This window comes from Silurus meridionalis, chromosome 24, assembly GCF_014805685.1.
Source record: "Silurus meridionalis isolate SWU-2019-XX chromosome 24, ASM1480568v1, whole genome shotgun sequence".
Taxonomy (NCBI): domain Eukaryota; kingdom Metazoa; phylum Chordata; class Actinopteri; order Siluriformes; family Siluridae; genus Silurus; species Silurus meridionalis.
In genome coordinates, this window is record NC_060907.1 from 14,474,189 (window position 1) to 14,501,516 (window position 27,328).

A 27,328-nucleotide genomic window follows, 5' to 3' on the forward strand; every position below is an offset into this window, starting at 1 on the left:
CTTAAATAATCATCTAAAAACACCTGAATAAAACGTTTAGGAATTTACTTACCTAGACAGTCTAAAATTGTTTTATATAACAAGTTTCAGCTTACTGTAAAACCAACACTTCCCTTTTTATACAGGAGGAAAATGCACACCGAATAATAATAAAAGTGTCCATAATTAAAGGTGTAAATAAAAGACTGACAATGTTTTTATAAGGGAAGTTAATTTGCTTTTCAGTACTTTGGGAAAATTTAAGACGAGACCATAAAAAAACAAAAAACATATTGACATTTCACAGAGTTACAGGTGCATCAAATGCCCTCGTGATCCTTCAGCAGGTATTTTTGTTGGCTGGGACTCAAGCGAAAGTTGATAAATGACTAGTAAGTCAGGACAGGGTGGTAGAAAAAATGCTATTGTCGTTTGCATGGGTGTAGTTTCATGCTGGCACAAATAGAAAATAAAATGCAAGAAATGCAAAGTTATTTTAGGTGTATGGAAACAAAAAGAAGAAATCTGTCATTGGAATTTTTCTGTAAATGTAAACTCAGTTTTACCTCCCTGACAATATTTAGGCTAGTCTAGGAAACTGCTTTACCTGGACAAATTTCAGATTAAATGCAGTTCTCAAAACTACAGCGGGAATGTTTCTTTTTTCATGGATCTCCCACTTGCATTTCTAATTATATTCCCTGTCAACAGAGTTTTTAGACTGATGGTCATAATGAGCCAGTATTTATTGATAGAGATCTGGTGGAAATGGGGAAATTTGCATTTCTATCTATTTCCACCAAAAGACACATTGTGTATGTCTACATTTGTAATTTAATCCATGTTGTACAGCATTGTAAAAAAATAAAAAATAAAAAAAGACAACTTACAACTGTAAACAAGATCTTATTTCAATGATTAGCACGATTATATCTCATTGGCTGAGGTAAAAGTCCTTCATCATTGATTCTTCAGTTGTTATCGGACATCTCGTCATGATTATATTATTGGGATAATATACTAAAGGTTTGTGAAGACCTGATCGTGAGATGGGTATGTGCTTTTTGAACATCCAATTCCACATTTAGTCCCCATTTACTGTTATAATAAGCTTCACTTTTCAGATGTTTTACTAGATTTTGGAGTGTGATTGTGGAGATTTGTTCTCATTCACCCACAAGGGCGTTAGAAAAAAACAGGCAGTGATGTAGAGTGAGGAGGCCTAGCGTGTTGTTTCAATTCATCCCAAAGGCATTTAGTAGGGTTGAGGTCAGGCATCGATAGCAGGCTAATTAAGATCTTCCACTCTAAACCATGTAAACTATATCTTTATGGAGCCTAGTTTTGTGCCCAGCAGCACTGTCATGCTGGAACACGTTTGGGTCTCGTAGTTTAAGTGAAGGAAAAATATAATGCCACCGCATACAAAGACATGCTACACAGTTGTGTTCCTCCAACTTTCTAGTAACAGTTTGTGGAACTGTTGAACCACCTATGGCGGGAAAAGTCAGGCGCCCATTACTAGACAATCTTTCTACTTATTAATGTCCTGCATTTTAAAATCTGCTGTCATCAGTGAGCACAGCACAAATTTTTACAGCCAGTATCTGATCACAGACTTATCTGTATCTCTATATAACATGGAACTATTCACTAACTTACTCACATAATAAGAAATGGGTTAGGGTTAGGGTTAGGGTTACTTTCTGTAACTAGCAAGGTTTTTGACATCTCTAGACAGGCTCACACAGTTATAACTATACTGTCTCCAAATGCTTTATAGGACGACAACCAAAGCAAGTTTGGAAAGTACCCTAATGTAAAATATTTCCATTTCTTTTTCGCTGTTTTTCTTAAGAATTACGCAGAGTTATTCATTCATCCACAAAGCACAATAACTGGTTTAGCAAATCGCCAGCTTTCAATTTAATACATAAGCGCATTTAATAATTTGACCATTAGAAGAAGTTTAATAGTTCCATGCTCAAGCTATGGTTGATGATTAACTTATTAACAGGTAGGGAAGGTTATGTAGACTGTAACCAGACCCCACAGCACAGGTGTTGGCTATAAAGTTACATTTAAGCCACCATGGGAACACATATGCCTCATACAATGGTTTTAAAGGTACGGTGTTTTGTTTTCTTCGTATTTTTTAACCATATTCAAATAGAGCCACGGTTCTCCAAGCATTGCTGTTTATTGACTACTGATTGTTACTGTTGAGAAGATCCACAATAGGTCTTTAAACTTAAAATTTCCTGTAAACCCCTATATAATGCTTTGAAAAAACTAGTCAACTATTCTCCATTTTGCTATGTTTAAACCTTCATTATGGAAGCAAAAGTAGGCTTTATGTACACGTTAAAAATACATTTCATGCTTAGGTATACCTAGTGTCCTTTTAATCATCTATGAGATGCGTATTCTGGCTGATTAAAGATCATACTGTCAGAAAGGATTTGAAAAGAAACAGAGGGATTTAGTCAGGGAAGTGACAACAAATGAAAGATCACTTTTTAAACTAAACATTCCCAAAAGGCAGCCATTAAAAAAAAAATTATAATAATTTTTCTTCTTTATGGTAGAGCAGCTACACTGAATCAACTCCTCAATAATAAGCACATGACTGCTCATTTGAGGTTTGCCAAAATGGCAAAAGGATCTAAAAGACTCTCAGGGCATTAAACATATTTTTATTATCTGCCAAAACTAAATTAAGTTTTTAGGCCTTAACATAGAGACACATAGAGGCACAAAGATGTGCGTTTCCCAAAGGTGGTAAAAGTGCACATCCTTCATTTAAGTATATGTTTTAAAATACTCTGGTAAAAGTTGAAATACTGACTACACTTTTTTACTCAAGTTAAAGTAAAGAAGTTTGGGCTCTGACATGTACTTAAGTAAAAAGAAGCCATTACTACGACCTGTTTTAGTGTCACGCTGGTAACTGGACCTCACTTTATATTAATATTAGGGCTGTCAATCGCTTAAAATATTTAATACGATTAATTGCATGATTGTCATGATCACAGATAGACCAGGCATCAGAAACCGGGGGAATACAGAATGCCTATTTGTCCTCAACATACAAACACAGGTGAGCTTGAGAAGAGACTGTAGTAAATAGGCACACTTAACTGAATGCTTTCTTAGAAGCATAGCCAGGGAGCATGGAAGCACAGGGAGCATGAAAGTACAGGGAACCAGCGAGCTAGGAAGCACAGGGAACCAGCGAGCTAGGAAGCACGGGGAACCAGCGAGGTAGGAGGACAGAGAACCAGCGAGGTAGGAAGCACAGAGAACCAGCGAGGTAGGGAGCACAGGGAACCAACGAGGTAGGGAGCAAAGGGGACAGCGAACGGCGTGGCTGGTGGTTCTCTGACAGTCATTAGTCATTAGTAATCGCATCTTATTTGCAAATTTTTATCTGTTCGAAATGTACCCTAAATAAATACTTTTCATGTTTTTAATTTTCTAATCAACATGGGCATGGACATCTCTTGAAAATCTACTTAAGTACAGTAACGAAGTATTTGTACTTCGTTACTTTCCACCTCTGGTGTTTCCCCCGAGCTTGAACTGGCTTGATCTATAAAAAAAAAACATAAATACAATGTTACAAGTACATTAAGTACAATAAGTATAATTTCCAAACCTTTACTTCAGCTTTTTGGCTGCTTTTATACAATTATGCATAGAAAAACAGAGCACAAACTCTTCTTTACAAACTCTTGGTCAAAACCAAGAACATGTCTAATGCAGCCAATACAAGAGACTTCCTGGTACAAAAGCCAATAAGTCAGAGACAGGTTGGAGGAAATGTCCTAAAAGTGGATTTGAGATTTACAACCCTACTAATAAGATATATTTCACCTAGCATTACTCTATAGCAGGGGTCACCAACTGGCGGACTCCGGTCCAAATCCGGATCGCAAAATGAGCCCAGCCGGACCGCAAAGCCTTTTCACATAATCAAATAAATATATGCCAAACGCTATTTTCTAATAAATCCAAATTTGTATCAGGCACATCAAGGTGGGCTCAGTAGAGCTGTTTGGTTCCTACGGCGCCACGGGTCACTACTAGAGTTACTATGCTCACTGTTTCTATGATCAGACGTGCAGTTGAGCATGCAGTGAAGACAGCAGAGAGAAATGTGCAAAAGATGAAACTTTCAGTGAGTGAAAAACAATGGCATTCTCAAAAATAAGGAAAGATGGTGTTTGTGTTTCTGAATGATATTGCTGTTGATATTTTATCAATGCAACATGAAGTATCGAAGAAAACAATGTTAAACATTAGATACATTTAGTTAGGTAAAGACAATACGTGTGAAGTTAAACTGTGATGAGATTTCCGTTTTCTGTTGTTTTTAACCAGTGAGGTATGCGTTCATTACTTATGATCTGTAATCTCGGTTCAGCAGAAACAAAAGCACTTTAGCTTTTCCTTTTATGTATTAATTTATATTGTGTCCAATTAAAATGTTGTCTACACTAATTTCTTTAGTCTGGCAAACATCATCAATCCATGTTTTTAGGTATATAATTGTCTGGACCTCAGCTGGCGAGGAGGATTAATTTACTGGACCTCAAGAATTTTCAGTTGAAGACTCCTGCTCTATAGCATACAAAATAAAAAAATAAAAATAAGACATTGAATGCTTATGTTCCTTCCTGCAGCTGATGATGATAATGATGTTTAATTTCTATCTGTGAAATTTGTTTTCCTTCTTTAAACACAAGGAAACAGAGGCAGTGAGCAGTAAGTCTGACTTACTTTGAAAAGCTGAAGGATTATGCTTTGGAATCAGATTAACACCTTACTGATATTTTAATGGTAATGTGAGGCCTGAGAAAAACTCCCTGATGACCTGAGGACCCAGATTTAAGGAACCAAAAGACTTTGCAACATAGTGAACATCTGTTCAACCGCCTTTCCCTAGAGCTGTGTATTGACTATGTTCACATTCTGATTATTTCTGTGATAATGCAGCAACTCTGATATATTTAGGTGACAATTTCACTCAGGGAAATAAACAAATCTTTTTTTTACAATGTGAGTCACAAATGCTGATACTCTAAGCAGAAGCATCAGGTTGAATCGTGAAAGGTTTTGTGCATTATGTAACGGCAAACGCTTTATAGCTAAAATTTTGTAGATATCACGTCCAAACAGTATGTAGGTGTAGCACTTCCACCGTGTTTCTTCCCCAAACTGTTGTCAAAAATTTGGAACTACACTACTGTATAGGATATCTTTGTATGTTCTAGTGTTACAGTTTCCCCTCACTGGAACTAAGAGGCACAAACATGACCATGCTGTTAAGGGTTGCCAAAGTTGAAGTCTACGCTGCACAAACCCTGACCCTAACCATGGCATCATTGAGAATCTATGGGATGAACTGGAAGACAGACTGCTTCTCGGACCTCCCAGACCCAATCAACATCAGTGCATGATCTCACTAATCTCACCTTAAGGCTGAGCACAAATTCCCAAAGCCACACACCAAAATTTGTCAGAAATCCTTCCCAGAACATTGGACGTCATAACAGCAAAAGAACTACATTTATTATGATCGTTTATTAAACACATGGTCAGGTAGTTAAACACACTTGGCCTTTTAATGTATTTCAATTTAGTTTATTTCTATAATATTTTAAAAATAATAAACATTTTTATTTCTTTACAGAAACATAGATTACAATTTTTTTTCCCTAATTATGGCTTTATCACAGCTGAGGTTACAAACTGTTCACTGATTGACACTTAAAAACAAAAGTGGCAGTTGTAGCCCCAAGCCACTGGAGCAAAATGTTTAGAATTATTACAGTCCAAATCCATCTTCATGGTTTTAAAGTGGAACCATCCACAGTAATCTCATGTAACTTTAGGCTGATCATGTGGAGCTAACCTTGGCAGCAGGGAGTGGTTTTTAGTTCATGAGAATTCTAAAAGAAGGGCATCAGAAAGGATGAAGCAGCTTAATATTTGTTTGTTTATATAAAAGAAAAGATCCTAGCGATGTTACGTGCATGACTTGTAGAAACCGAAATTGGCCCTAGTATACTTTAGTATGCATGGAAACTATGTCACTGTTGGTACCAACAAAAAATTCCAGGTTCAAGTTTTAACATGTCCAAACCTACACACTAAGCAACATGTACAATACAATACACAATATGGACATATGTTTGTGGACACCTGACCAATAAAATCTGTATGTGCTTTCTGAACATCCCATCTGATGTGGGTGAGGTGAGGAGGCCTGGGGTGCAGTTAGCATTCCAATTCATTCCAAAGGAATGTTCAGCAGTGTTGAGATCAGAGCTTTATAGCAGGCCGCTTAAGATCTTCCACTCCAGACAATATAAAGCATATCTTCATGGAGTTGGATTTGTTTACAGGGGCACTGTCATGTTGGAACAGGTTTGGGTCTCCTAGACACTGTAATGTTACAGCATCCAAAGACATCCTGCATACAGTAATGCCTTGGAAACAGTATGGGAAAGAACAACATATGCCTGGAAAAGTCAGGCGTTCCAATACTTTTGCATATGGTGTTAAAGAAACGGAGGAGGTTTGACAGCTAGTTTACATCTTATGGTAAAAAACAGTGTATTATATTTCAACAAAAGTTATTTAAGTGGGTGCAAAATGACTACCGATAAATTTATACCTAAATATTTATACATAAATTGGCATGTTACAAATGCTAATGAATAATGATGTGTGTGTTTTCCACAAGTTCTGCATGAAATGGAAAGTGAGGAAGCAGAACTGCGGATTAGCTCTGCGATCACGGTGCCGGATACCTTGTTAACTCGAGTTGAGAAAAAAGGCCAGAGGATTTACATTATATAGGGAAAAGGGGGGATCTTTTACCCTTCATGCAACGTCCACTTTATTATCAAGCATGGAAACATTCACATGGAAAGTCCAAATGACAAGTTCCAGAGGAAACCTCCCTGGTGGTCTTCCACTGTTACATGTGACTTGCTGGAATGTACACATTGTATGAAAGTTTACTGAGTGAAGCTGTAGCTCAGTAAAAATACAGGACCCGTTTTAGAAATACTGTAAATACCTTGTACCAGATAAGCATTCAAGGTCAATGGTGTTCGTAATTGCATTTGTTTGGATCAGTGCATTAGAAGGTTCGTTCGTTTTGAAATGCTTCGCTCTTTTGCCTTTTCGTGACAAAGTTTGTTTTTTTATCTACACCCAAGCGGCTATTTTTTCATGCTTTCCTGTTTATTGTATCCTTCAGGACACAGGTCTAAATATTCAAATGACGGCGTGACAGTCCGCGTTATGGTTCAAGCCTTGTCAAATTTCCAATTATGAAAACAGTAAGTGTTCTTACATAAACATATATACACACACACACACACACACACACACACACACACACACTCACACTCACACACACACACACACACACACACACACACATACTGTATATAATTTGCTTGCACTGCAGCATGTAAATTGCACAAGCTGAACTAAAAGGGTCTTTTTTTTGTTGCACGTTTCCCTTAAACTCAACAAGATACTCTAACCATAGCTTTTGCATAGAAAACAAAACACACAACCTGGTGAGTCAATGAAAAGTTTCCATTTCATAATGCAACAGGTTTGTTTGTTTTTTTTTTTTCTCATCTTTTATATCACACAGGCGCATTAAGAGGAAGCTCTAATAGTTGAACTGAAACAGAAAGAAATATGAAGAGGGTGACATTTGCACTGAAACTACTCGAAAATAGTATAGGCGCGTTCTCATTTAACAAAATCATTTGTACGTCCATGAAGCAACAGACACGTCCGCTGCTAGAAAAAGAAGTAACATTTGCAACCGTTTAAAAATAATATCTTTTATATAATATCTTTTTTTTTTTTTTAACAGGCAGGTGATTTTATCGCAATGATTATGACGGAACAAAAACATGACATATCGCTGAGAAGTTTGTCTCCCAGGGGACCTTTCTTACGATCTGTGAATCATAGTGAACTGCGAAGTCATATTTGTAATGACCAGATGATGGTTATTACCAGCAAATCTATGAATACCAGAAACTGTGATTAAGGCATGTCTCAGTTTTTTTTTTTTTTTTTTATATATATATATATCCTTCCAAAATGTTAAATCCGTGACGTGGTTCATACGATTAGATCATTTGCTCTGATTTTTTTGGTATTATGGGAAACGCTGTTTTATCATATTACACTCAGTATGCACAAAATCTTTAAGCTGGGAACAGTCATGTTTACTAACACGAATCTTTCATTATATTTCATTTCATTACGAAGACTGAAAATGGGAATGGGAACTTCTGAACTAGAATAAAAAGGCATGGGATTCTAGTTTTTGTGTGAATAATTTCACAGGCTGTATAACGTCGTCACGGTGAAACAGGCCGAAGAAAAGACATAAAAGCAGAAACACTGCTCTCTCTCCCAGACTGATGTTTATTGCAGCAATAATAAAATAAAGCACAATGTGATATATGTGTACATTGCATAGATAGATGTGTATTTCCCCTATTATATGTAGAATGCAGAACTGATCTGGGGCCAGTTTCTACCGAGTGTTGCATAATCGTCCTGCCAAACATTAACCAGGCCTGAGGATCAGCAATCAAAGAGTAACTTTCAACATGAGCAGGGTTATGGCCGAGAGTGACTGCCGCATAGTCTCTGTGGTTGACTCAAGTCAGCGTCAACGTTACATTGTGTGGGAACTCCCACTTCTTCTTGCAACAGCACTTCCTGGCCCTGTGGAGCTTCCTAGCAATGATGTGGTGTCCACTTTTTTTTTTAAAGCCTATTAAAAATACAAAATGATAGGACACTATGAATTGACATTACCCAGAAATTGCAGTCTCACTCAAAGAATGTGCTGATCTGACACATGTACTGTACACACTTCAATGTGTTTTGCGATATATCTCCTCCACTCTCTTTTTTAACCCCCGTGTGTAAAAATATCCTCTTTTAAAAACTGACTCATATCATCTTTCACTTACACCCTTAGGGTCTTTACCAACTTCCTCATCTCTCCCTCAAGTCTTGTTCTTCTTTTCATTCCTTATATTCCTTCTAAAAAATAGAAACGTGCCCTAATATTTCTGACTTTCCCATGCAAAGACCCCAGGAGGAAGTAGGGACATGGGAAGGCAGCCTGTGGACCTTTTTTTAGCCTACACATTTGAATATTCAGGCAATTTCGATGACACGGCATATGATTGTTTTTAGCCGCGTCGACACTTCGGTTTGATTCTTGTTTGAAAAAGAGGGAACAAACAACACCAGATGGTTTGTAGAGATAGTGTTTGTCGTAGCTCAGGTTTGCATAGTCCTGAGCTCATTGGGTTTTTCAACTGCCAATGCACAAAAGTTCATTATAAGGATTGAACCCAGTCTCAATTCAAACCCATTTGTTTTACATTTCTGTGTGGTGCCTAAGAAAGAGATAGCGTACATTGTGTTCATTGGATCAGGCTTGGAAAACCCATGACAGAGAGCATTTCACAAGGGAACATCAAATGTTGTGAAAGTTGGAGGGAGTTGCCTGTGGCTTTCAAAGTGAATGTGTTCATCTCTCCTTTCCATGAACTACCACAATGTACAAGATCAAATGTTCCTCCAGTAAAAGCAAAAGTGTGTTTTTCAATTGTACTTAAGTATCAAAAGTACTACGATTTAATTCAATTCAATTCATTTGTATTTGTATTGCGCTTTTAACAAAGCGAACATTGTCTCAAAGCAGCTTGACACAGATAAAAATTAATACGTTCCTCAGAAGTTTGTCCCTGATTTATTATGGCTATAATGTTCCTATAACAATTTATTCAACAAGTCTCTTTGCTTAATCAACTCTTTTATTTATTTATGTGAAAAGACTCTAATGTTACTCTTAACACACCGATCTATTAACAGAATGATATTAATGAGTCAAACACTGATTGAGATGTATTAAAATGATCATGAGGACAAAACGTTCTTTTCGACTGCATCAAAAATATCGTGCGAATAAAACCACGGGTGCTGTGGCAGGTTCGAGTCAGGAGTTTCTTCCATCATTTATACCTTTAAAAATTTTCTGCTTGCTGTTTTACTGACGCTGAGCTGTACGTTCGTGCTAAGTAGATACCACCAAGTGCCAATCATAACTCTACCCTGATTGGTGGATCAAAACTCTACCCTGATTGGTGACTTGCTGCGTGTTTGACTGGTTAAGTTTTTATCCACTCATAATTAAAAAGTAACGGCTGATTTTGCAAAATGTAGTGAAGGTAAAGTTTCCCCAAATGATTCTACTTCAGTACAGTAAAAGGCTTTATTGTCTTTATGGACATTTATCGTCCACCACTTCATGAAACTCAGTTCAACAATTATGTAATCAACACTCTGGAATTAAAATAATGTTAATAGAACACAGAAAACAAGGACGAATGAATGAATGTACAAATGAACGTGTTTATTGTCCTAATAGTCACAAACTACTCAAATAGATGACACATAAATATATTTGTTCTTTTATTTGCCTTATTAGATAAGGATTATTTCAACAAACCCTAGCGCTTCCTTATTATGCAATCATTTTCTCTACAATACCCTGGTAAACAAAGGGATTATAAAATAGTCACATGCAATCATTCGAAAATTTAGGTTGAATTTCATGCCCAGGCAATGGCACACACTCACACACACACACACACACACACACACACACACACACACACACACACACACACACACACACTAACACACTAACACAAACACACACTGACTTATGGGAATTCCTGCATACTTTCCAAGAAGTTGAGTCAATATAAAATCTGCTTTTGTTTTCATCCTAGATATCAGTAGGATGAACTTGGACACTCTGAGCTGTTGAGACCTGCATGAGAAAGCTTTGCTTCATTCCATATGATTGCATGTCCCACAATCACGCAACGGTTTCAACACTGTTCAAGACTGAAATGCTCTTGCATTGCTCTAGTTCATTTCCCAGCTCATGAAATATAATATACCAGTGTAAAATTACATCTCTGTGAGGTACAATGCAGCCCTCAATGAGGGTTGATAATGGATATAAGGGCCATTCATTAGGTTTTAATAAGAAAACCCACAATTATTTTAGCCCATGTTGTGCATAATCACTTTTTGCCCACAGGACTTTTTAACTTTTCTTCCCATGAAGGTAACTAGGTCACTTCCTTATGCTCAAATATGGCAATGGGAAGTGCAAGGAGAAGTCGAAGTTCTCAAAGTTCAAACCTGCGTACTGTTGCACTAAATATCACAACTAGTACAAACCACAAGCATGTTTTTTTTTGTTTGTTTTTTTTTGTATTTGATAAAGTTCCTTATAAACTTTACTTGATTAACTTTACATGGCTTGTGATCATTTCGGTTTATTTCTAAAATTGTAGGTTTTTTTTATTTGTTTCAGAATAAACATCAGTTGATGGGTTTTACATTGAAGTTTTAAGGGTCTACCTGAGGCTGGAACTAAAGAAACCTTGTAACTTTGTTTTAGCTACAATTTTACTGAAAATAAGGAATATAGAACATAACACGGCCACACTGAAATATGTATTTTTGTGGTAAGATGACAGATTTAAGTTGATATTATTATCAGATCCTACCAAATTTAGCAAGTACATCTTGTGGTATTTGTCACTCATGTGTTTTTGACCTGATGATTACATAAACTTTATCTTGTATCCTAAATACAAGTGGATCTGCAAACAAATGTCTGCTGGATAATGGGAATATTCCTTTTTCTTAAACATTCAAGACATTAAAATAAAAATAATAGTAATTATTATTATTATAATTATAATAATAATAAAATACTTGAAAAAGTAATATACCTTTAATAAAATATTTAAAAAGGAAAAGTAATTTAATGAAAGATTTAAATTATTATTTATTGATTTTTTTAAAAGTTTTTTATATTTGTAAAAGTAATAAATTAATAATTATAATAACAATAATAATATAAATATTATTTAATAAAAATATGTTAAAGTAAAAAAAATATTAAAATATTTTAAAATAAAATATTTTATTTAATGACATTTTTAATGATTTATTTAATACTTTTAAAAAGTAATAATTCAATAATCATGAAAATAACAATAATAATATTAATATTATTTAAAAAGAAGTTTAAAGTAAAAAATACTTAAATAGTATTTAACCACCGCTTACAATAATAATAATAATAATAATAATAATAATAATAATAAAATAATAATAATAATCCTCCTCATCATCATCATCATCATTATATAAGTAAAAGGGAGAATTTATTTCAATATTGCAGATGGGATAATAACAGTAATAAGTTTATTTATTTATTTGTTTGTTTGTTTATTTGTTTGTTTGTTTGTTTGTTTGTTTGTTCATGTATTAAATTTTTTCTGCATATTACCCTCTATTCATCTGTATTTATCCCCTGTAGGCGCACGAAGTATAATTAGAAAATAATAAAATTAAAGAATAAGCCCTGCAGCAGGAACTATTTTCATGGCTGCTGTTAACAGATCAAAGAATTTGGACCAATCAGAAGCGAGAATTCTTTTGCAAGAAACGCGCGGTTTCACGAGCAAAGAGCTCCATCTAGTGTACTAGGTTACCTAAAAGGGTTAGTCCTAAATCGTGCTTTTTTACACGAGTAGGGCACTACCTCCAGCAAAGGAAGCATGATTCCTGTGCCTTGCGTAGTGCACTAACACACGGAGTGCGTGTGTGTTTGGGAGTTACCCGGCAACTCATTTTTGCGACAGTGCGCGCCTGCTTTCCTGCAGCGAGGCCGCGGAGGATGAGGGGGAAGATGTCCGAGGCTCATGCCGAGGCGGGAAACGACATCATGCCGGCGAAAAAGCAGAAACTAAGCAGCGATGAAAACAGCAACCCTGACCTCTCAGGGGATGAAAATGTAAGCGAAGTGTGTATTTTTTTAGACAGTTTTAATGCCCGGGCTGGTTCTAATGCTGGGTTTTCCGAGCTCCATTGTGGTGTGTAGGAAAGTTTACATGGCGCGTTTTAGAAGAACGAGGACCTGCAGCATGGCCGTGTCTTTATCCTGAATGTCACATGGGGTTTTTTTTTCTTCATTCCGTTTTGATTCTTCGTACGGTTTTGGTCTCCTGAGAGTCCAGAGTGCTTTATTGACTGTGAGGAGATACTAGCTTGCTAGCTGAGCTGCGTGGTGGACAATGGTCTGCGTTTGTTTGTTTGTTTGTTTGTTTGTTTGTTTTGATGCCTCCTGATGGTATTTCAGGTCATTTCTTCCATTACTGACTCAATATGGTTACAAAACCGAGACGCATTGATTTCACCCCATGTGCTTTGTGGTTGCACTGCATGCAATATCGTGTGTGTGTGTGTGTGTGTGTGTGTGTGTGTGTTTATAGGCAGATGTGCTGATCTTACTGATCACTCCTCTAATAGGTGGACTGATAGATAGCAAACTGACAATTGCACATAAATATGAAAATATAGGTACAACAAATGAATATAAAGGCTCTGTGCTGCAGATGTTGAGAAAGTAAAACAAATAACCATAAATATGATCTATAAAAGAAACATTACGACACCATGAAATCCTTGTCCTAGGGATGTTAAGAAGCTGGGGTCAGAACGCAAGGTCAGCCATCGGTTAAGGGCCTTTTCTGAAGAGTCCAAGGGTGACAGCTTGGCAATACTGGGGCTTGAACCCATGATCTTCTGGTCAGTAACCAAGAACCTAAGCTACCATGTCCCCCATATGTAGAGAAATCTGGAATATATATATACATTTACAGTTTGAAAAACCTACATTTTAGGTAGAATGGTATAAAAGTCATACACCGTGTAAATATTGACGAGTGCAACCATTTTATTAGATCTTCTCAAGGGACGATATTATAGAAATGAAACTTATATTTTAGACGAGTCAGTGTGCAGCTTGTATATCAGTACAGATTTACTGTCCATTATTTTCTAAATACCTGGCAACCAAAATGACTTTCAAGGTGTCAATATTTTGTGTGAACATTATTGTTATCCATCACTGCCTTAATTCTCTTGGGTATGAAATTCACCAGAGCTGCACAGGTTGTTGCTGGGATCCTCTTCCACTCCTCCATAATGACATCACAGAGCTGCTGAATGTTACACACATGGCGGTTCTCCACCTTCTGCTTGAGGATGCAGAAGGTTCTTAATAGGGTTCAGGTCTGGAGAAATACTTGGCCACTCCATCACATTTACTTTCAGCTTCCTTAGCAATGCACTTGTCATCTTGGCGGTGTGTTTGGGGTCGTTATTACGTTGTAAAACTGCCATTCGGCTCAATTTCTAAATTGAGGGCATCATGTTCTCCTTCAGAATGTCACAATATGTGTTGGAATCAAAGTTTCCCCTTAATGAACTACCATCAGCACTCATGCAGCCCCAGACCATGATGCTACCACCACCATGCTTGACTGTAGGCAAGACACAATTTTCTTGGTTCTCCTCGCCACACATGCTGGACACCATCTGATCCAAACAAGTTAACCACAGGACATGGTTCCAGTAATTCATGCTCTTGGACAGGTCATCTTCAGCAAACTGTTTGTATGTTTTCTTGTAAGCCAACTTCAGAAGAGGCTCCTTCTGGGATGATGGAGATGCAAACCGACTTGTTGCAGTGTACGGCGTGTGTTCTGAGTACTGACAAGCAAACCTTCTGCTTCTGCAACCTCTAAAGCGACGCTGCCACACTCATACGTCTGTTTTGTGCAGAACCAAAGTGTAGCTTCTGCACCTGACGCACAGCACAAAGACTCAACATCTTTGATGGACCCTTGTGAGGTCTTTACCGAGTGGAACCAGTCTTGGAAAACCTCTGTATGACTGACCACTGTACTGTAACTCAGTACTGTAACTCGGACATCTTTGTGAAGAGCAACCATTCTAATTCTTAAATCCTCAGAGTCTTTGCCATGAGGTTCCATGTTGAAGATCCAGTGGTCAGTATGAGAGAATCGTACTCAACACACCAAATTTGTATAGTTTTGTCAAGGAGACAAAAACATGAACATGATAATTGTTATTTAACCCAAACTGATGCAGTGAGCCGCTTCTCATTTCTTAAACACATTCTGTGGCCGTGGAAAAGATTTTAATCTGTTTCAGAAGGGTTCATTTATCAGCATGCATCAAGCAGAAAAAACCTCTAAGGAGATCGCTGAAACTTCCAGAATTAGGTTAAAAACTGTCCAATGCATTATTCAAAACTGGAAGGATAGTGGGGAAACCAACATCTTAGAGGAAGAAATGTGGTCAGAAAAAATCTTGAATGATTGTGATCACTTAAACGTTTAATGAAATCAGTAACAAAACAGTAGAAATCGTGGCTGTGTTTAATAGTGAAAGTAAAACATTTCCACTTGCACAATAGGAAGGGACCTCAAGGATTGGGACTGAATAGCTGTGTAGCCTTCACAAAACCACTTATCAGTGTGGCTAATTTGGGGGGAAAAAGGCTTTAATTTGCTAGGGAGCATAATGATTGGACTCTGGAGCAATGGAAGAAAGTTATGTGGTCCGATGAGTCCAGATTTACCCTGTTCCAGAGTGATTCGTGCATCAGGGTAAAAAGAGAGGCGGATGAACTGATGCACCCATTAAGCTTAGTGCCTACCGTACAAGCCTGTGGGGGCGGTGCTATGATCTGAGATTGCTGCAGTTGGTGAGGTTCAGCAACGTTATGTGCCCAAAGAATGAGGTCAGCTGACTACCTGAATATACTGAATGACCAGGTTATTCAATCAATACATTTTCTCTTCTCTAATGGCATGGGCATATTCCAGGTTGACAATGCCAGGATTCATCAGAATCCAGACCTTAACCCCATTTGAGAATCTTTAGGATGTGCTGGAGAAGACTTTACGCAGCTGTCCGACGATCTTGGTGAAAAATTACTGCAACTCTGGACGGGAATATATGCTGCGATATTGCAGAAGCTTATCGAAATGATGCCATGGCGACTGTGTGCTGTAATCAAAGCTAAAGGTGGTAAAAAGGAAATATTAAAGTGTGTGACCTTTTTTTTTTTTTTGGACGGGGAGTTGAGTGTGTATATATGTATGTAAATGATACATGGATATATTTCTATACGTTATTCTTGCATATGTGGTTAATTTACAAGTAAATTCAATTATTATTATATAGAAATGATTAGACGATGTACATGTTGAAGCAGAACTGCATGATGAAATCCTGGCAGTGAAATCAGTGAGTCATCGGTGTCCTAGTGGTGCAGTGTAGAATTTAGTAGGGAGATGGTAGATGAAAACAACACTGTGATGGAGTTGTTAGGATGCAGCTGTATCAGCTGGCTGAAATCTCCTCAAGAAGTATCGACGCTGTTGTGCCTTTCTAACCACAGCGAAAGTGTTCTGGTGCCAAGATAGATATAGTGATGCACTACGGAGAGAAATGGCACTATTGTTAATAAAAAAAAAAAATGTTTTGAAACTAAATGCATCTTTAACCATGTCCTCACCTCACAACTGTTCAGCGAACGTCTGTGATTTTAGTTATTGGAAGACAAAACAGGGCATAACAACAGGATCTGTTCCAAAAGCCATGCTAGACTAGATTTTTTAAAAACATATACCATGAATTATTTCTTTTTTACACACTGGTTAGTTTAGCTGAAGTCTATTTCAAGTGCTTGGTTGCTGTAAATACTTGGCTGTGTCTACAGTTGAGAAGAGAAGAGCCTTTGTCACATGTACATTACAGCATGTTGAAATTTATTCTTCACATATTACCACCATGGCGGTGTTGGGGCTTAAACCACCGACCTCCCAAATGGAAATCCAGAGCCTCAACTGTTTGATGACCCCAAATCTTGTTTTGGGGTCCAACCATGCCATTGTTGACATTTGAGTTTTGAATAGTGTATCATACATGGTACTGATCCAAATATTTCCATGTTCTGAGCTACACAATCTCTCCAAGCTTTAAAAAAAAAGCCTAGAATTAGTGTTTGTGTTTATTACTGGATAGATGCTGGATTTACTGCAGAATGTAATCAGTGCATCAAGTCATTTTTGATTATACATCAATCATGAACATGTCGCTATGTTATAGGACGACGCTGTTAGCGTTGAGAGCGGAACGAACGCGGAGCGCCCAGACACCCCTACCAACACGGCCAGCGCCCCCGGCAGGAAGAGCTGGGGCAAGGGCAAATGGAAGTCAAAGAAATGCAAATACACCTTCAAGTGTGTTAACAGCCTGAGGGTAAGAAAGTAGCAGCATGTCTTTTTCAGTGACACTGGGCTTTGTGTAATCTTTCACTACTTTCTTTTTCTCTAAAACTAGACATTTAAGACGATGAAAATGTTTTCTCTTAGAGAGATTAGGTGGCATGATGAAACCTCTCTTAATTGTAAGTTGTTTTTATTCCCTCTAGGAAGACCATGGCCAGCCTTTATTTGGTGTCCAGTTCAATTGGCACAGTAAGGAGGGAGACCCCCTTGTCTTCGCCACAGTGGGAAGCAACAGAGTGAGTGGATCCAGATTTCTCCAGTCAAGTTTGTTTTTGTTTACAAATCACATCTTTTGCGTGGAAAGTGCAGCGTCTTGCGTGTCCCTGGACAGATAAAAACGCAAGACGAGGAGATGATTCAGGCCAAAGAACACAACAGAAAGTTTCCAAAGTTTGGGATCAAATGAAAACATGAAGAAAACCCCGTACAGTGCGGTTACCGTTTTTAAAGTGATTTTGAAATTGATTGATCTTTTTAATGATTTTATATATATATTGTTTTTTGATGTGATATGGCAATTAAATGCACCAAATGGGTTTATTTTTGACAGATATACTTGTAGGCAGTTTCAGCAATAAAAGTGTAATTTATTTCTAAAAAGGAAACAAATTACTAGTTTATCTTAAGAGGCTTTAATAAAGAAAAGGCACTTAATTGATGGACTAATCGCTAGAATAATCGATTGCTAAAAAAAAGGCCAAGAAAAATGGTTTATATTTCTGTTTTGAGGCACGTTAGCCTCTTTATGTTGGAAAAGGGTTTCTGGGGAAATGCAGTGCACCCCCATAAATATAATGGCTTAACGCCTAATTAAATACTATGACCGAGCAGATTGTAAGACCTGTACTATATTTAAGCTTAGAATTCAGTTAGTAGGAACATCCTGAAACCATGAACTTATTAATCAGGGTTTCTGCAGGGTTTTAAAAAGTAAAAAAAAAAAAAAGTAGACAAATTTAGACATCAAAATTTTAAGCCTTAAAGTCTTAATAAAAGGTTTGTTAAAATGCTCCTTCATCATGTTTTTGGTTTGTTTGTTTCCATGGTTTTGTAGTTCTTTCTTTGGCCAGTCCAAATATAATTCTCTGTATTACAACTACAAATGAGATCGACATGCAACAGCCAATCAGCTTCCTGTTATTGTCGCAAATCTCTTTTGAGAAAATGTAGGGGTTTTTTTTTTTAAGCTATGGGGAAGTCCAATGTTTGAGATACTTGACTTGAAAATAAATGAATTCAAGGCTTGGTTAAGTAGAGTTGTTAACAGCGTATTTGTGTGTTTTTGATGACGTGATATCAGTTTTAAGTTTCATTCTTATTGGTATTATAAAGTCTTAAATTTGATTTAATGAAACCTGCAGAAACCCGTGAATGAATGAATAATTAATTGTACTGTTATTTTCTCTTAGGTCACCTTATATGAATGTCATTCCCATGGAGAAATCCGACTACTGCAGTCTTATGTGGATGCAGATGTATCCTTGTCTCACTTTTTCTATTTTTTCTTTTTTTGTCTATCAATTTTTTTTTATCGATAGTTCAAATCCCTAGGAGTCAAAACTAATACGAGGCTACACCATACATCATTTAAGTGTTCTCACAACGCAATAATCAAAGGAGCTCCTCAACAACCACTTAGATCTTCTATATACAGCAGGGAAAATAAGTATTTGACACGTCAGCATTTTTATCAGTAAGGGGATTTCTAAGTGGGTGATTGACACAACATTCCCACCAGATGTAGCCATCAAGCCAAATATTGAATTCATACAAAGAAATCAGAACATTTAAGTATAAAAGTTGAGTCATAATAAATAAAGTGAAATGACACAGGGAATAAGTATTGAACACGTGAAGATAACAAAGTGCAAAATGGCATAGAAAGCCAGGAGATCACCTTAAATCTGTCAGTATTGAGAGAGAAACCCTGCCCCCTATCAGTACTAATTCATATCAGCTGCTTTAGTCCTAATTAATGGCATATAAAGGCTTCTCATTACCCAAGAGGCACACAGGAAAGACTTTGTGATGGGTAAAAGCAAAGAACTCTCAAGATCTTTGTATTCTTATCGTTGAAAAGCATTTTGATGGGAATGTTTATAGACGCATTTTCAGAATGCTAAATGTTCCTGTGAGCACTGTGGGGGCCATTATCCGGAAATGGAAAGAGCATCTGTTCACTATAAACCGGCCACAATCAAGTGCTTCATGTAAGATCCCTGTCCGAGGAGTCCAAAGAATAATCAGGAGAGTTCGCCAAGAACCACTTGGGCAGAACTTCAGGAAGACCTTGCATCAGCAGGTACTGTTGTTTCAAAGAAAACTATAAGCAATGCACTGAACCGCCATGGCATCCATGCACGCTCACCACGCAAGACTCTATTACTGAACAAAAAGCATGTTTAGGCTCGGTTAAAGTTTGCAAAAAAACATTTGGAGAAGCCTGTGGATTATTGGGAGACTATAGTATGGTCAAATGAAAGCAAAATTGAACTTTCCTACACACCATGTTTGGAGAAGAAATGGCACTGCCCACCACCCCAAGAACACCATACCAACAGTTAAGTTTGGGGGTGGAAGCATCATGGTTTGGGGCTGCTTTTCAGCAAGGGGTACTGGCAGACTTTATATTATTGAAGGCAGGATGAATGGAGAAATGTACCAGGACATTCTGGATAAAAATCTGCTGCCATCTACCAGAAAGCTGAAAATGAAAAGAGGGTGGACATTTCAGCAAGACAATGATTCCAAACACAAGGCCAAGGAAACGATATTTTCTTCAAACCACCTTTTGCAGACCTTTGGCATTCTAGCTGTCAATTTTTCAAGATAATGTCATTACAATTTAACCCGTGCTTCCTGGAGCTGTTATGAAGTTTCTCATATGTAATAGATGATTTTCCCCAGACATTGACAATCTCAACAAATTTTGGCCAAATCTAGAGATTTTAAAGATAGTGAACCTTTAGTACATTGTTGTTTTCAATAATTTACCTCAACTTTTGATTTAAGCTTTCCCTTCGTTTACGTTCATGTTCGAAATATTCTAGCAGTTAAATTGAATTGTGAAGCAGAATCCAAACAAATGATAGCCAATATCATTTAATATTTAAGGTTCTACAACTTTTAACAGCCTTCTCTTCACATCTCTGGTACAATAGCTGGCATTGTGGGGGACCTTTTAGCTCGTTCCTTGGTTATTTGTAAAGTATTTGAGTGCATTTAATTGCTTCTTAACGACTGCACAGGCAGATGAGAACTTCTACACCTGCGCTTGGACGTTTGACACCATCACCAGTCACCCTCTATTGGCAGTGGCTGGATCCCGTGGCATCATCCGCATCATCAACCACATTACTATGCAATGTGTTAAAGTAAGTAATTTTTTTCGTATGTAATTATTTTCACTCCATGTGCACTATGGGGTTATTATATGATAACGCATGAGTTTTTTTTTTTTTTTTTTTTCTTTTATCCTCTTCTGTATGATGTATGAACTGTAATCATTGTGACCAATATAAAATGAGGGCAATGTACATTTCAGTAAAATGCATGACTGCAAATACGTACTACACGGAATCATCCGAATTACGACCTGTACGTCCCGGAAGGTCCATACAAATAACTCGATTATTTCCCTACTTGCAGCATTACGTTGGACACGGAAACGCAATCAACGAGCTAAAGTTTCACCCGAGAGATCCCAACCTCCTCCTGTCAGTGAGCAAAGGTGAAGAACATATTAAATACTCTTGTATGAACCATTACTCAAATACATAATTAACATTTCAACTGTCGCTGTTCAGACCACGCGTTACGCCTGTGGAACATCCAGACGGATACGCTCGTAGCCATTTTCGGAGGTGTGGAAGGCCATCGGGACGAGGTCTTGAGTGCGGTAAGTTTAAAATCTGTAACGATACTGTCTAAATTGAAATTGTGCAATAAGTCTATTATATATTACAAATGAACCAGTAAGGCGTGTCTACGTTGTCTAAAGATAAATATTCCCATTGGAATGCAGCCTTATGATACGATCCTGTGGATTATAGGACTTTGACCTACTTGGTGAGAAGATCATGTCTTGTGGAATGGACCACTCTCTGAAGCTGTGGAGAATAAATTCAGAGAGGATGCAAAAAGCAATACGAGGATCTTATGAGTACAACCCCAGCAAGACCAACAGGTAAAGCCAGTTAGACTTTGTAGGGCAAAGTATTGTGAAAAATATTGTATGGGGCCACCACACATTTTGCTGAAAGGTTTACATACACCGTGGAAATGAGCACTTTTAGCAAATAATAAAAAAATCAAAAAAGGAAAGATGCTTACCTTTTATCTTCATTTTTTTAGATAGACTTTAAACATGCCATTGACACATTGTGTTGAAATCGTCATCATGGCCGGATCATGATACTGTAGATTTGAACAGGAAACAAGACCTGAAGTCAGTGTAGCTGACCTCTGGATTGGTCTACAAAGAAATGTTGAGCATGTTTTGTAAATTAATTGACATTTTGTTACGTTATGGACTATGAAATTTTGAAATCTACACTGAAGTATTGGGACACCTGACCTTTTCCAGCCATCTGTGGTCCTTTTCCAAACTGTTAGCCCAAAGTTGGAGGCACGTAATCGCATAGAATGTCTTTGGATGTGGTACTATTAAACGAACTAGGAGACCAAAACCTGTTCCAGGATAACAAAGACACTGTGCTCAAAGCCAACTCTGGTTTGGACTAAAAGATCTTGAGTGGCCTCTTAAAGAGCTTTGACCGCAACCCTGTTAAACACCTCTAGGATGAATGTGAACACTGACTGCACCCCAGGCCTCCTCATCTCACCTACATCATTGCTGGACTTTATTAACACCCTTGTGACTGAATGAGCACAAATCTGCACAAGCGAACTCCAAAATCTACTGGAACTTCTTCCCAGAAGAGTGGAGGTTATTATACCAGCAAATAGGGAGCTAATGTGAGGTGGGATTTTTAGAAAGCACATATGAATGTAATGGTCAGGTGTCCACAAACTTTTGTTTATAAAATGCCAAACTTTTATATTATTTGTTTTCCCCTCTTCAGGCCTTTTGTGTCTCAAAAGATTCACTTTCCAGATTTCTCCACACGGGACATCCACAGAAACTACGTAGATTGTGTGCGCTGGCTCGGGGATTTAATTCTTTCAAAGGTAAACTGCATTGAGGGGTCACAGCTAGGGTTCCCCCGTAATATATGTATATGTATGTAACCTATTATGTAACAAAGTCTACTTACAGTTAAAGCAAAGGCAAAGACATTTATTTTTTCATCTGTATTAGTTTGCATGCATGTCAGCTTCAGACCGAACAAAATGTTTGTATATGATGCAGTTTAATTTATTTTCCCCAAATTTCTAAATAAATCCCATAAATTCCTAAAGTTTCCAACTTGGAATATTTTTTTCCAAAAATATTTTTTTTTACTTTCCAAATTTACTGGAAATTCTCCACCCCTTTGCCCTAGTCACAGCAAAGGACTTGTTTGGGACTAAACAAGAGTTATTTTTTTATTTAATTCAGGAAGTTGAATTATTCAATAAATTGTCTGTACTCGATCACTTTCTGTGTCTTAGTCCTGTGAAAATGCCATCGTGTGCTGGAAACCTGGGAAGATGGAGGATGATGTTGACCACATCAAGCCCAGCGAGTCTAACGTGACCATTCTGGGCCGCTTTGACTACAGTCAGTGTGACATCTGGTACATGCGCTTCTCCATGGACTTTTGGCAAAAGGTGCTCACAAAATCCACAGCCAATTCACCAGTGTACATTTATTTACTCTTTACTATGTGGACTTACAGTATAGAGTGCTATTTGAGGCAGGAGTAACAGAGACTGAATTCATAAACACTTTCCGCATTACCAAATTCCCAATCAAACACTGACCACAAAATACCGAAATACAAACACAAATCTCAGAATAAAATACAGCACTAACGTGTAGTACACTGGGTTTACACTGACATGAGTAATTCTATAGGGAGATATCGATAGAAGGTAATTTGTCACCTGGTTTTACAGAGAGAACCTCAAAATGGCTACCTCAAATATTTCTGTTTCTGATCAATTGGGAATGATGTGAGCCACTGTAATATTTTGTGAGGAAAATTCTAATTGTATGTAAAAGTTTTTGTCTAGATTTATTCAGGTATATAATATTTCATAGAATATTATCTGCAACAAACCAAAGTGTAGGGGGTCCATCTGGCTTGCTATCTAGCTAACATGCAGCTCTGATTGTATGGTGTGTGTTAGTGCCTGTGGAACTTGCACATCTGGAAAGCCATCAAAAGTAAAAGTCTTTGCATATTTTAACAAGACAGTGATAAACCGCATACTGCGACTATTACAACAGCATGGCTTTGTAGTTGAAGAGTCCAGGTGCTTAATCTACCTGCTGCAGTCCAGACCTTTCACCGTTTTAATACATTTGCTGCATCATGAAACAAAAAATAGAACAAAGAAGACCCAGGACTGTTTTAACTAAACTCCAATAAACTGACTCAAGCAAAACTCTAGCAACTGGTCCTCCTCAGTTCCCAGGGGTATACAGACTATACTCACTGCTAAACATGGTCTTGTCCAAATTTTTGAGCTGTGTTAGGGGCAAAAAAAGTCCTGTTTTTTTTCTTAAAATTGTACATTTACTCAGTTTGAACGTCTGCTGTGTTTTTTCTGTGTACGTTCTGTTGAGAATAGAACACAGGAGTGAGAAATTAGATTCATAAAACGTTGCATTTTGTATTTATTTTACATTTTTCACAGTATTTTGGAATTGGGTGTGTTTAACCTTTAGAAAGTGTTCCGTTTTTTTGTTACAGGAGTACCAGAGAGATTTCTAACAGCTGGTTTTAGGCGGGTTTTATTCTGGGCATGTTTGCTGCAGTTTTAATTAAAGTGTGATAGTTAGTGCACTAAATTCTTATGCACCCCGTTTGTGTTTCCCATATTTTAAAGTAAATGTTTATTATTTTCATGAATGACACCTGTGTATGAGTTGCATAGTAAAATTCATTAGCTGTGCTTTGTTTTGAGGGGATTGTAAAGAATTGTGATACAGTAAAACCCCGTTGGACGAGCATAATTCGTTCTTGAAAATTGCTCGTACGTTCGAACGGATTTTTCCCATAAGAATGAATGTAAAAGGGATTTAATCCGTTCCGAGATCTCATTCGATCGCTTATTTCTGCACTTAAAAAATATTTGTAGCCTATTTTAACCAACAAATACACCGCAAATTACCGTAATGTAAACATAATTTAACACTGACCCATGTGGTAGTGGTCGATTGCATGTGTGAGACGCACACCACGCTTGTAACCTCCTCGGTTTCCATGGTAATTCTATTTACTTTCGTTTTTACAGCACCATCACTGATTTTCTTGCGAGACATTTTTCAAGATTTCTAGTGAAATAAAAATATAACACTAAAAAAGTTGTTTTTGCTGCACTGAACAACGAGAGCGACCGAGTGATGCGTCATCAACTAAGCGACTGATGCGACCCTCCGCCGAAAACGGGGAACCAGCAGCGTGGGTTTGCTCGTGCCTTTGAAATAGTGTAAAATTTTGCAAGCAAGGTCGCTCGTATGTCCGTTTGCTTGTACTATAGGTTGCTCATACAACAGGGTTTTACATGTTTTGAACATGTGCATAGCCGTTTACGTTTACAAAAATAATGACACAATTCACAAAATGATGACAAATTCAAGTGCAACCAAACTCAAACCACCTCCTACATGTAATCTATGATCTGTACAATGGGGCTTTTTCCAGTCTGCGTATCAGCCGTTTTAATGCAAACTATGCTCAGTTTCAGACTAAACTTCCAGTGTCAGAGCCCCTTATAATAAAGGGGGGAAAAGTAAAGTTAGTGAAGCAGTGTTATTTTCTATTTATTTATGTTGGTGTATTTTCTATTGCTGTAGATGCTGGCTTTGGGAAATCAGGTTGGGAAACTGTATGTGTGGGACCTGGAGGTCGAAGATCCTCATAAAGCAAAGTAAGACCGATCTACGCCTACCTCACATGCTAGAACTGTTCATATTTACACAAGCCACTACTCTTCTACTCATAGTGCTGACTATACTATGACTGTAGCACTGATGGTCACTTTGTTTACTCTACAGGTGCACCACTCTCACGCTACCTAAATGCACTTCAGCCATCAGGCAGACGAGCTTCAGCAGAGACAGCAGTATTCTCATAGCGGTGTGCGACGATGCGTCTATCTGGCGCTGGGACAGGCTACGTTGATGGTCATCCATACCCTCATGCTTTCTTTCCCCGGACCGCTAGAAACGAGCGCTCAGCACAGGCTGCGTTCCGCATGCCTGAGCAACCTGGACTATGGATGCTTATTAGCTTAAGCTTTGGAAGTTGCTTACCTCAGATGTCTGCTTTTTTGTTCTTTTTTTGTTACCTTTTCTGTCTTTAATAAAACCTATTTTTACTTGTTTACCTCGATTTATTTTAGGACCGATCTGTCAGAGCGATTCTAATACAGCATATTTAAATTGACGGCGTTCAGCAGACACCCTTATCCCGAGCGACATACAACTGGGCAGTTGAGGGTTAAGGGCTTTGCTCATGGGCCCAACAGAGACAGCTTGGAGGTGCCTTGGTCTGACTTAACCACTGAACTTTTTTTTTTTTTTTTTATTGTCACATATTTAACATCACAGTGAAATTCTTTTATTGCATATCCCAGCTTTTTAAGATGATGTCAGAGAGCAGGGTCATCCAGGATACAGAGCCCGTGAAGCAGAGAGGGTTAAGGGCCCTTGCTCTATTGGCAGCTTGGTGATACTGGGGCTTGAACTGTCTGATCATGAACCCAGAGCCTTAACCATTGAGCTACTCACCTCAGAATGTTTAAATAAAGTTGTATAAAAGAATGTATAAGTGCAGTGCTTATACGTTTGTTCCTTATAATTTTAAGTTTATCCCGAGTGAGCGAACAAGTGGCAAGGAATAACTTCCTGAGATGAGTATGAGGAAGAAACGGAGAGAAACCAGACAGAAAATGGAAATCCATCTAGGTGGCACCGAATGTACAGTTATTACACATTCATCATTTTTGAGGTGTGATGTTTGGTGATTGGGGCTTGGATATAGCTCTTGAGTCCAAAATGAAAAGAATGATCAGTTCCTTACAGGGAATTTTCCTCATTCTGCATCTTGACAAATTCTAGGCATTTGATTTACATACTAAGAATCTAAATCTCCATTCCAATTTCTTTGTTGCCATGTCTGATGAATATAGAGTATAATATTGGGTATTACTTTTGATGATTTTGTATTAAACTGTTCCAATATAATGAAAGGAAAACAATGTCCTGGTGTGTAAATGCTCTGATTTGAAAACCACAAGCTGAATATCGCTTGAACATATTTTTGGCATGCATGAAATAGTGGATATTAAATTAATTGTTTTGATTATTAAGCAGTAAATACTGACTATTAAAATAAGTACATGTTAAAACCAGTTCTGTCTTTTCAAGAATAGTATCCTGAAATACTGTATATAGGTTATAAAGTGTACTTATATTGTTTTTGTTAATGGTTCTGAATTGACCCTCAGTCACAAAGAAATCACCACTAACAGTTTAACATAAACTCTAAAGACTTAATCCACTTATAGGTGCTTATTTGCATTATTAGAATTTACAGTATTAAGAAAATTAAAGAAATGTTTATAAAACATTAAAAAAAAGGTTGTCCAGTTGTTTACATTCACAATTCAGAAAATAATTTGTGTGTATAGGTAGTAACATCTCAACAACAATAATAATTATAATCATTGTTATTATGTCAAGTCAAGTTTATTTCTATAGCGCTTTTCACAACAGACATTGTCTCAAAGCAGCTTTACAGAATTTGAGTTAAGGTGAATGGTGTGTATTTATCACTGATGAGCAGCCATGACGACTGTGACAAGGAAAAACTCCCTTAGATGTTATGAGAAAGAAACCTTGAGAGAAA

At 37.5% G+C, this 27,328-nt stretch overlaps 1 protein-coding gene across 1 annotated transcript; it reads left to right on the top strand.

Annotated features, from left to right (window-relative positions):
* Window positions 1–12,770: 12,770 nt before the first annotated feature.
* eed (embryonic ectoderm development) lies at window positions 12,771–25,804 on the top strand. Its single transcript, XM_046837488.1, has 12 exons — window positions 12,771–12,934; window positions 17,125–17,277; window positions 17,450–17,542; window positions 18,716–18,781; window positions 20,555–20,680; window positions 20,955–21,036; window positions 21,113–21,204; window positions 21,359–21,492; window positions 22,391–22,496; window positions 22,920–23,078; window positions 25,273–25,346; window positions 25,474–25,804. The coding sequence occupies exons 1-12, from the start codon at window positions 12,818–12,820 to the stop codon at window positions 25,598–25,600; spliced, it is 1,329 nt and encodes a 442-aa protein (XP_046693444.1). The 5' UTR covers window positions 12,771–12,817; the 3' UTR covers window positions 25,601–25,804.
* Window positions 25,805–27,328: the final 1,524 nt, after the last annotated feature.

What these genes read in the sequence shown, in the direction of transcription:
- eed (XM_046837488.1), top strand. Translation starts at nt 12,818, where the DNA reads ATGAGGGGGAAGATGTCCGAGGCTCATGCCGAGGCGGGAAACGACATC. An exon ending in ACCTCTCAGGGGATGAAAAT is followed by an intron (nt 12,935 to 17,124) that starts GTAAGCGAAGTG and finishes GCTATGTTATAG; the next exon opens with GACGACGCTGTTAGCGTTGA. An exon ending in CCATGGACTTTTGGCAAAAG is followed by an intron (nt 23,079 to 25,272) that starts GTGCTCACAAAA and finishes CTATTGCTGTAG; the next exon opens with ATGCTGGCTTTGGGAAATCA.